This window comes from Callithrix jacchus, chromosome 10, assembly GCF_049354715.1.
Source record: "Callithrix jacchus isolate 240 chromosome 10, calJac240_pri, whole genome shotgun sequence".
NCBI classification, from domain to species: domain Eukaryota; kingdom Metazoa; phylum Chordata; class Mammalia; order Primates; family Cebidae; genus Callithrix; species Callithrix jacchus.
Genome location: NC_133511.1, coordinates 117,097,266 through 117,108,140, shown reverse-complemented (window position 1 = coordinate 117,108,140; position 10,875 = coordinate 117,097,266). Strand labels below are relative to the sequence as shown.

The 10,875-nt window shown below is 43.4% G+C and overlaps 2 protein-coding genes across 15 annotated transcripts in view; one reads left to right on the top strand and one right to left on the bottom strand.

Moving 5' to 3' along the window:
* MRPL16 (mitochondrial ribosomal protein L16) lies at positions 1–4,694 on the top strand. Its single transcript, XM_002755372.7, has 4 exons — positions 1–211; positions 871–936; positions 2,949–3,097; positions 3,999–4,694. Exons 1-4 carry the CDS (start codon positions 157–159, stop codon positions 4,482–4,484), a joined length of 756 nt encoding a protein of 251 aa, XP_002755418.1. The 5' UTR covers positions 1–156; the 3' UTR covers positions 4,485–4,694.
* Positions 4,695–6,822: 2,128 nt separating this feature from the next.
* Positions 6,823–10,875, bottom strand: part of STX3 (syntaxin 3) — a 49,384-nt gene continuing 45,331 nt past the window's right edge. For 9 of the 14 annotated variants that reach the window (XR_013523447.1, XR_013523445.1, XR_013523444.1 and 6 more), the window contains one exon: positions 8,090–9,936. Coding sequence is in view for 5 of the 14 variants with exons in the window: in XM_078341111.1 (XP_078197237.1) it covers positions 9,889–9,936 (48 nt within the window). In the remaining 9 variants the exon portion in view is untranslated. Of the gene's footprint in view, positions 6,959–7,498; positions 7,582–8,089; positions 9,937–10,875 lie in introns of those variants that run through there. The other 5 variants (XR_013523446.1, XM_078341115.1, XR_013523443.1 and 2 more) reach the window with 3 other exon arrangements.

The window sequence follows — 10,875 nt, the reverse complement described above, 5'->3', positions numbered from 1 at the left end:
GCTTCCGTCGGGACACTGCTTGAGTGAACATCACTTCCGCCCCCACTGAGCGGCGTCCTAAGTCAATTCCAGGCCTTAGAACGCAGCTGCCTGCAGGCGTGGAGGGGGTCCCTGTTGCCGCTGTGGGGAGCTCGGCGCCCCCAGACGCCCGTGACCATGTGGAGGCTGCTGGCTCGTGCCAGTGCGCCGCTCCTGCGTGTGCCCTTGTCAGGTCAGAAGTCCCCTTTGGTTCTTAAAGACTATCCCTTTTCCTCCCCCACCCTCTGGTGCTTTTTCTCCCTAACCCAAAAGCGGCTCTGCATATGTTGGATGAAGCGCTGGTTAGGGACTGCGCTATCCCGCCGCGGACCTCCACGGTAGGGGTTCGTGCAAGAGGGTCACAGCTGCGCCTGGGACTCGGCGCCCAGAGACCCCGGCTGGCCTTTTGCGGGGCCTGAGCCTCTGAGTCCATTTAGTGGAACCCGCATTCCACACCTCAAGAATCCTCCAGCAGAAGTACCTTTGAGCCGGCGGGGTGGCTGACGCCTGTAATCCCAGCACTTTGGGAGGCCGAGGCAGGCGGATCGCTTGAGATCAGGAGTTTGAAACCAGCCTGGACAACATTATGAAACCCTGTCTCTACTAAAAATACAAAAAAATTAGCCGGGCGTGGTGGCGGTTGCCTGTAATCCCAGCTACTCCGGAGGCTGAGGCAGGAGAATCTCTTGAACCCGTGAGTGGAGGTTGCAGTGAGCCGAGATCGCGCCACTGCACTCCAGCCTGGGTGACAGAACAAGACTCCGTCTCAAAAAAAAAAAGTACCTTTGGCCCAGGTTGTACCGGGGCTCTGGCCTTGTCACCTGCGTCGTTTAACTTCATTTGTCTCTGTAGATTCTTGGGCACCCCTCCCCGCCAGTGCTGGACTAAAGACACTGCTCCCAGTACCAAGTTTTGAAGGTGAGAACTTGTCTTTTTCCTGTTTCTAAGTCTTTTCTCTGGTGGAAACCAGCAGAGGGTGTGAGATGACATAGGAGTGTTCTTGTGTTTCCTATCCCCAATCACTCTGTCAGTAAATATGTTTTTAGAACCTATTATCTTGCCAACCAATATTCTGAGCACTAGAAATAAATCAAAGAACAAAGGAAACCAAAAACGTTCCCTCCTTTTATGGAGGAGTGTCTAATGATATAGCTTCCCTAACGCCTCCCACTGGTGTGTGGCCCGTGGTCCACTCAGCCAGTAGTAATAGGCCTGAAATCTGGATTTTTGGGCGGCACGGTGGCTCAAGCCTGTAATCCCAGCACTTTAGGAAGAGGAGGTGGGCAGATCACCTGAGGCCAGGAGTTTAAGACCAGCCTGCCAACAAAGCGAAACCCCGTCTCTACTAAAAATACAAAAAATTACCTGGGCATGGTAGTGCACACCTGTAATCTCAGTTACTCAGAAGGCCACTGCACTCCAGCCTGGGCAACAGAGTGAGACTCTGTCTCAAAGGAAAGAAAAAATCTGGACTTTTCATGTTCTCTCCAAATAAGGTTACATATATGCATATATACAATATGTAAAAAGCTTTGTTAAATTTAAGGTAAGGTACAATATTGTAAAACTAGTTTACTTTTAAAATATATATATACTGGAACCCTCAAAAAATGAATAGGGTCTGTACATCTGAGGGTCTTCTATATAGAATTATTTAACCACTATATGTTCTGAAAGTACATTTTCACTTGTAGTTGGAAGAAAGCAGTACTAAGTTTCTCTGTAGCTGCTTAGAGAAGCTGGGGGGGCAGCTTCTGAAATTCTGATAGTAATAATTTAACAATTTCCTCAAAGTCTCCTGTTTTATATTTGTCTCCATTATAAAGCCATACTTGGTTCACTTTAGAAATTTTTTTTAAATGACTTACATGTTGATTTTTTTCCCCAAATTGTCAAGTAAGGATGATAAAGATGATGTTACATGTCTGGCCTAAAGTTGTGCCCACCCACCAAAACCTGGCATGCTGTTGCACAGTGAGTACCTGTGCAGGCCTCAGCATGAAAAGTCCCTGCATATATGAGAGAAGGAGCATTGATCAAAGGATTCCTAGGTGGTTTCTCAACAATAATGTGGCAGACCTGGAGAACTTAGATATTTTGATGTACAATATAGTATTCTTCCACTACCATTAACATCCAGAGAGGCAGTAAATATATATGTATATGTTTTTCTGACATGCTATAGAGCTTTGCTGTTTAACTGGATGGCATAGACCAAAAATAAAATGTTTCTAGGCCTCAGGTTCTTCTATAAAATGGAGATTAAATATATTACCTGCTTAATGTCCTGTTTCTTGATCTGGGTGTTAGTGATATGTGTTCATGCATTCACTTTCTAGTAATTTACTGAGCTGTATGTTTTAATTTGTCCCTTTGGTGTATCTGTGTTAAACTTTGACAGGTTTAAAATTTTTAAAAAAGGAAGCCCTGAAAGAATACCGAAGCTATAAAGTTTTTCTGAAGATTAAATGAACTAGTGATTTCCAAACAATTGCTGTTACAGCATTAGGTACAGAGTTGGTGATGAATAAATGTGTTTGGATTAAGAAGTTAAAACTTTGCTATCTTTAAAGTGTTAGAAACATTTGCATTAGCCCTAGTCATAGCCAGAAGATTCCAGTGTCACTAAAAGCATCTGCAAAAATGTAATGTACCTTTGGAATTATTGTTCAGTGGTAACTTTAAGACTTTCAGGCTGGATATGGCAGCTCACACTTGTAATCCCAACACTTTGGGAATTAAAGGCAGGAAAATCACTTGAGGCCAGGAGTTTGAAACCAACCTGGGCAACATAGTGAGACCCTGTCTCTATCAAAAAATGAAGAAGAAAGAAATTAAGACTTTCATCTGTTATAAATCTTTCTAGGGAGAAAATAAATGTTTTGAGATGTGTAGTTTTACTTTATCCTGGTTGTCTGTGCTCCTTTTAGATGTTTCCATTCCTGAAAAACCCAAGCTTAGATTTGTTGAAAGGGTACCACTTGTGCCAAAAGTAAAAAAAGAACCTAGAAATTTGAGTGACATACGGGGACCTTCCACTGAAGCTACGGAGTTCACAGAAGGCAATTTTGCGATCTTGGTGAGTGAATTCAGCATCAAGCAGCTTTGGAATAGAAGCTAGGGAGTAACAGAATCTCATACTTCTTGAGTTAATTCTAGTCTCTTCCTCTACAGTTTTTATTAGAACTGCCACCAGTTGCTCTCTAAACTGATGTGTACAGAGGCTACTGGGTACCCAGTAAACATTTGGGTTATACTTTTTTTTTTAATGTAGAGTGAAAATAATGTAACAGCAGGAGAAGGAAGGGGCTATCTAATTTGCCCCATAATCAGATCATGAGATCTTTTCAAGCCCTGGAAAAAATAAAACTATCCACAATTTCAGATGTGGAAAATAGCTGTTTCCTTACTTGTTGAAGTATCTCTAGTGAAGATGCGGAAAGATCAAGCTTCCATGAAGACTTGATGTCTGCAGCTACACAAATGGGTGTGCCCTAGGATTTATTTTCCACAGGCAGCCAAGGTGATATTCTAAAGTCCTCTTCCTGCAGCGTACATGATCATCCCCACTGACCTCTCAGAACCTCCTGCCCACTCTCCACATTCCTCACTCTACTCCAGCCACATTGGCTTCTGTTCAACTCGCCAAGCCCTCTGTTGTGCCAGTGCCTCCACAGAAGCCTTTCTTATGCCTGGCACACTCCTCTGTTTTCCCTTGGCTGGTTGGTCTTTTTATTCTGGCCTTAGCTTTAGATGTCACCTCTTCAAAGAAGCCTTCCCTGCCTCTCCACTGAAGTGGGTCCCCCTCACTCTGTTTATTACTGTGCACCCTACGCTTTTCCTCCATGGAACTTATTAGACCTTAAATTTGTATTTTCAATTGTATCATTGAAGCCATAGTTACTACGAGAGACATTATAGAAGAGCCCATGGAAGATATCGAAGTCACATGTGTTTGTAATTCTCCCATTCACTTTTAGGCATTGGGTGGTGGCTACCTCCACTGGGGGCACTTTGAAATGATGCGCCTGACAATCAACCGCTCTATGGACCCCAAGAACATGTTTGCCATATGGCGAGTACCAGCCCCTTTCAAGCCCATCACTCGCAAAGGTGTTGGGCACCGCATGGGGGGAGGCAAAGGTGCCATTGACCACTACGTGACACCTGTAAAGGCTGGCCGCCTTGTAGTAGAGATGGGTGGGCGTTGTGAATTCGAAGAAGTGCAAGGTTTCCTTAACCAGGTGGCCCACAAGTTGCCCTTCCCAGCAAAGGCCGTGAGCCGCGAGACTCTAGCGAAGATGCGGAAAGATCAAGAGGAAAGAGAACGTAACAACCAGAACCCCTGGACATTTGAGCGAATAGCCACTGCCAACATGCTGGGCATTCGGAAAGTACTGAGCCCGTATGACTTGACTCAGAAGGGGAAATACTGGGGCAAGTTCTACATGCCCGAACGTGTGTAGCGACTGTAAGAGATAACTGTATATAGGCTATTGAAAGAAGGATTCTGCATTTTTCTTTCCCTCAGCCGACCCACTTAAGTCTTTGGGTAGCTCTTAAGTCATAACTAAGGAGCAGCATATGAGTAGATGATTTCTGAAAAACAATGACATTTGTTGATTTAAAATGACAACTCTATTATATTTTCATTAAATAAAATTTGAACATCAGGATATAAATTCTCATTGGTCATTCTTAATCCCTTAAGAGATTTTACAATAGGCCTGAATGACTGTAAAGTGCTCTTGGTTCTCCTGGGCTGTAAGATGAACATGAAGGCTGAAACAAAGGTTTGCATTCTGCCATCTATGATGCGAGTCTAACTTTACTGCCTTTTATATGTACACACTTCCGGAGCCAGTTTCTGTGATATTTTACTAGGTAAAAACACATTTTTAGTGTAAGAAAAAAAAACAACAGTACATAGGTCAATGGATTCAACATTTATTGATGCCCAGCTACCCATCTTCTCTCAGTCTTGGAATGGGAATGTTGGACAATATGCAATGAACATACCCTTTGCCTTTTAGCAAAGGAACCAATAGCAAAAGTTAAAACTGTGTGGCCTTTTCTAGGTCTGAAATTCTCCAAAGAGGGAGGGTCTATGTTTGTGCCCCTGCAGAATCCAGTACAGTGCTACACGCCATGCCACATGTAAATTCTTAACTGCTAGTGAATGAGGGCCCCCTAGGACTCATCTCCACAGCTCCAGCTCCCTGTTTGCCCAGATTCATGTTTTCCAGAGCTAGCCAGCTGCAGTCTTCTATCCCCTATTCAAACTAAAGGAAGCACAAATTAATAGAAATATTAAACCATTGGCTTTTGAAGGTGGGTAGAATACAGCACTGACCAAAATATTTTTTAATCTCACTTTTTTAAAAAATAAAGTATCAAACAAAGTAATAATTTACTTTCAGAAGTACAAACTTAGCAGTTGTGTGCTCCTCACGGTTGTATACTGTGATTTTTTTGAATTTTTAGTGAAATTCTTGTAACTAAATCACAAAGTTATCTGCACTAGAACACATTCACATAGCTCGTGTTAAAGCTGAACACAACTGAACTTTGAATGGAGCTGGGGACAGTATTTAGAACAGCTTCTTTTTTGTTTTGTTTTTTGTTTTGAGATGGAATTTCTCTCGTTGCCCAGGCTGGAGTACAGTAGTGGCACGATCTCGGCTCACTGTAACCTCTACCTCCTGCATTCAAGCAATTCTCCTGCCTCAACCTCTCAAGGAGCATGAGTCACTTGCCTGGCTAATTTTGTATTTTTTGTAGAGATGGGGTTTCACTATGTTGGTCAGGCTGGTCTCAAACTCCTTACCTCGGGTCATCCACCTGCCTCGGCCTCCCATGATCCTGGGATTACAGGCGTGAGCCACTGCACCCAGCCTATAACAGTTTCTTACACTTATACTGGCCAGCAGTTTCAGCTAACGACACAAATCAGGTGAGAGGTGAAGTGAGTGAGAACTTCATTTTACCTTTCTCACCTGACACCTTAATCTGTTCTTTGTTATGGTTCACAGAGTGTGCCACTGATGTGAGAGATCAGTCATACTATAAACCTGTTTCTTTTATTTTGTGGGCCTGTGTTGAGTTATTAAACCACAGTCCTGGGGCCAGCCATATTCTCCACAGATTAAGAGGCTGTTGATATAAGTCCACCATCACCACCCATAGAAAAAGCACTTTAAAGTTGATCTGGTAATGGGGGGGAGGGTTGGCAGCATTTTTGCATTAATAGATCAGCCCATTCCCAACAGCCTCTGATAATAACCATGTTCTCATTGGTACCCTAAAGAGTTTAGGAGTCAAACCCAAGGATTTGTCCATGACTGAAGTAAGAGCTTAATTATAAGTCAGCAGATATTTGAGTACCTGTAAGCAGCAGACACTGTGCTAAAAAGTGGGGACACAGCAGTGAGCAAGATAGGCATGTGCCTATCCTTAGATACACTTCACTTTTAAGTACTACTGGAGCCTGAAAGAGGAAACAGATGTAAGGTGGTCAAAGGTGAGACCTAGAAGAGCAGAAGTCCCTGACTTGACCAACTCACAGCAGTTCAAGTAAGAACCTGTTGAGTTAGGTGCACTATGATTTTTGCCCCTTCACAGCCGTGCTGCACGTGCAGGCTCTAAGTTTCACTTCCTAAAGAGGGACCCACTCTGCTTTCTTCTCTACCCTGCAGTCCTCCTTTAAGCCATCTGCCTAGTCAGCTATGTATCTACTCCCTGTCCCTGTCCTCCACCCAATCTGTATTTTTATGTTTGTTCTTCTTTGCATAATTCTTAATAAGTAGTTGATTGATGCCCTGTTTCCTAAGAAGTTTCATAATGGAAAGAGGAGAAGCTGATGAAGAGTCTGCGTGGAGAAGTGATGGTACCACAGAAGTGGAAGGAGGATTACAAATGCCAGTCGACCAATCTGTGAGGGCTGTGGGAGATAACAAAAATGAAGGGAAAAAAGTCATAGATTATATAGCATGGTGTTTGTGGCTGGGATCCCCAAATCCCTCTTAAACAGGGGTAAGGGACTATACACAAGGCTGTGTTAACTTTCATTAACCTTGAAAAGGAAGAAACTTAATTCGAGTTTACTGTGTGGCCAGCCCTCTTCCAAAAAGTTCAAGATGCATCTAATGCAAGAACTACTTCTTGTTCCTTTTGCACTTCCAGGTACCAAGGCTCAAACTGTTTAGCAGGAGTCAATATCCTTGATCTGTACAAAACATTGTGCCACACCTGGCTACAGGACAGATCGCCACCTTCTGTCTTCCCCCTCTCCTCCCACAGACTACCTGCTAACAGTTCATTCTTCGCTCCCTTTTCTGTCTCTGAAACACCCCTTTCCTTAGTTTTCTCTAACCTTTATCAATACCTAATCCCACCCAGATTAAGGCAACTAGAGTGCCCCCAGGACACAAAGGTTTCAAGTAAGTAAAAGAAGGCCTGGCCCTCCCCACACATGGCTCACCTTTTTCAGGCAAATATGCTCCCAATGGTGGAAGCTAAGATGATCGCAAGGATAATACAGCAGATCATAATCATGATCTTCTTCTGCTCATCCAGACAAGGAAAGAAAGAACACATGAGAAACCACCGCAAAAGCGTTCTGCAGGAAGGGAGATGACTGCATGTGGGCATGGGAGAGGGCATGAAGGAAGAGAGCAACAGGAGGACAAGGGAGATGGATCTGGCTTCTAGAACCCAGAATGTTCGTAGAAATGTAATTTCTGGTGAGAAATTCAAAAATTAGATCAGAGTTCCCGAGGATGTTTGGTATGATCACTCTGCCTTCTAGATAATATGACAGATCTCACCATTTCCTCCTAGAGCCAGATACTCTCAAGGACTGAACCAAATTCTTTTGGGGGGAACACCTCAAATCTGAAACTCAAACATAGTGACACTGTATTCTGTGGGAGTTAAACCATGTTCAAACATTGAACTTTTCCATGGCTTAAAAAGATTTGAACTGTTTTAATTCTAAAACCTGAATTAAAATCACCACATGGTGGCACCAAATCACTAAGTGTTTCTACACAGAGATAGAGCCAGAAAACTGTTTCACAATCAATATAAAGTCATTTTTATTTTTAAATTAGCAATAAAATAATCAAATTTACATTTAAAAAATATAAACGACAACAAAAAAAACCCTTCACATGTTGTATTCCAAACTGTAAGCCCCAGGCCTCCATGTCAGAGGGGAGCAAAGGCCTTTGGTGATCTTGTCTCTTGTTGCTAGAACCCATGCACTGTCTGACATCATAGCCGTGGGCAAGAGAATATCCCCTTGGCTCTGTCTGAGTGCTGGATTGTGACCGGCAGTAAGTAGCCTTCGCAAAGGAAGCTAATGGAGAGTGCCTCGATTAAGGGTGCTCACCCCATCCTAGAAAGCATTAAAGTCAAAGCTGAAAATATACACGGTACCCCAAATCAAGGAGACTGCCGGAGACCAGCAGGGGATCTAAGGGATTTTACCACTGGGTTAGCACAGACTTGTGCTACACTTGAAGAGTTCCTGGCGGCTGCTGCTGCTTACATGATAAGAATTGGGTGAGACAAAGAACCTGTCAAGCTCATTAACCCAGTAGCAAGAAGAGGTCCTGTGTAGCCTCTGGTGTTCCCCAACTGACTCAGCCCTGCAGACAGGACATCCTGTAGGCCACATAAATATGAAATTACTGAGGGACGTTCTCAGGACAAACCTAGCACAGGCACCACGTGGGGAAGGTTGTCAAAAAATTATATTCTGTCTGCTAAGCAGAAAAACTTAATTGGATCAGTTTAGCTCACTCCAGAGTTCTCATTTTATTCTCCCAGTACTCATCCAGAAAACAAGTTTCTTGATGATATGGGAAGATCACATTTCCATAGTGATTCATTTGCAGGCAAGCAAATGTCCTTTACCCAATTTTTATCCTAGCTCAAAGTTGGTTTTTTTTTTTTTTTTTTTTGAGGTCATAGTATCTTCCATTTTTATTTCCTACTTCCTGAGAGACACACACATGTGTACAAACATCTCATACACAATTAGAATACATCTGGAACACATGAGTGAATACACCAGTGTCATGAAATATTTCCAGAGCTTAAGATTTTAGCACCCTGTCCCTTACCCAGTTTAAAATCCCTGATTATTTTTGGCCCCAAGGCAATAGCTTCACAAAGTATCACAGCAATTTCTAAGACTCAGACATGGAAACAAATATTCCATACCCTCAGCCTTTTGCAAAGCATAACCTCAGATGACTATATCATCCTGATCGCCCAAGTGAATACGAGAGACTACAACATACAGAAAAATCAAAGTTGCCCTCCAAGCTGAACAACTAAGAGCTTAATTTAAGGCTGAATTTCAACAAGTCAACTCTTCAGACCAAAATGACATCTGCCAGTCCCTCATGTCTTCAGGACATAGGGACAGCAAACAGGATTGGCATCCTGCCAGGTAGAAGGCTCGGATGCAAGCCTTATTGTTGCCAAACGTAGAAGAATCCTTCTGCTTTGTTGAAGATACTCCCCTAAAAAAAATACATTGCAATTTCTGGGAGAATAATCCATGAGGTAGAAAAATACAGCACCTTGGGAGGATCTCCCAGGGGCTTTCCCAGGTGCAAGGCAAAATCTGAAACAGGACAGGGAGGAAGGAAGCAGGCTGGGTTCACACAGTCCAGGAGAAAAGGTACTTGAGAGCCGGTGGGGCAGGAGGAGGCTCTGAGGAGAACTCAGGGTCGCATCAGGTAGATCGCCTTCCCCCAGGGCTAGGTTGTTAGCGGAGTGTCAGGTCCAAGGGTGGTCACAAGGAAACAAAGGAATGGGTTGCACTCGCTCTCAAGGAAGGCCATTCAGACTCCATTCTCATCTGAAGACAAGGGTGGCCACACCAGGCTGGAGTGAAATCAGTTTCTAGAAGGCAGGAAAAGGAGGAGTTGATCAGTACAAAGGAAGAAGGCAAAGGGCAACAGAAAAAGTCATCCACAAACCGAGAAGGTGGGGAGGAAAGCCCAGAATTCACTATGAAATAGACAAACCCAAGACAGAACCTGGAGTTAAATATCCCACTATACAAAGATAACAAGCCCTACTGTGAGAGGGGGAAAAAAATAGAAAAGCCTCTAAGGCTTTTATAAGCCTTCTCACAGGCTGTCCACACCCATGAAAGGATGTGGTGGGAAGGAACGATCCCTAGTGAAAACACCTGCTCTGCAGGGCCCACAGCAGCACTCTCCTGAAGACAGGCTGCAGAAGCTCCTTTCTGGTTCTCAATCTTCATTAACTCCCTGCTGCCTTTCTTTTAGAAAGCAGAAGGGCACAATGAGAAGCATATGGAAAAAGTTCAGGGGTCATATTATGGCTGCTCCACCTTATGAGCTATGTAGCCTTGGGCAAGTTCCTTAACTTCATTGCTCTTTCCCCGTCTATAAAATGGGGAAGGATACTATGATCCTAGACCAAGCAGCTGGCATAGTACTAGGAAATATAAACACACTGTCTTCCCTCCATCCTGCTCAAAGACCTCTCTTCCTTGGGTGACATGGAGGAAGAGGGGAGTCCAGACCAAGGCAACAATCAGTCTTGACTTTATTAGGGAACACGAATAAACTACAATAAAAGCAGCTTAACAGTTGCCCAGCAATTTAGCATGTTAAATATAGAGTTAGTCAACCAAAAACAACATTTTAATTAGTCTGCTCCTCTTTGAGGAGTTACGTCCTCGAAAAATGATTCATACACATTCTGAAGTCCTGGAATTAGGAATGGAAAGGGGCACCATGAATTTGCATGTGATATTTCATCCAAGGATATGGGATAATAACAACTATTATATCTTTCTAAAATCTCAAC

Excerpts from the sequence above, each read along its gene's own strand:
- MRPL16 (XM_002755372.7), top strand. The coding sequence starts at position 157 with ATGTGGAGGCTGCTGGCTCGTGCCAGTGCGCCGCTCCTGCGTGTGCCC. Across the intron at positions 937-2,948 it reads CCCAGTACCAAGTTTTGAAG|ATGTTTCCATTCCTGAAAAA; the intron begins GTGAGAACTTGT and ends TGCTCCTTTTAG. Across the intron at positions 3,098-3,998 it reads AAGGCAATTTTGCGATCTTG|GCATTGGGTGGTGGCTACCT; the intron begins GTGAGTGAATTC and ends ATTCACTTTTAG.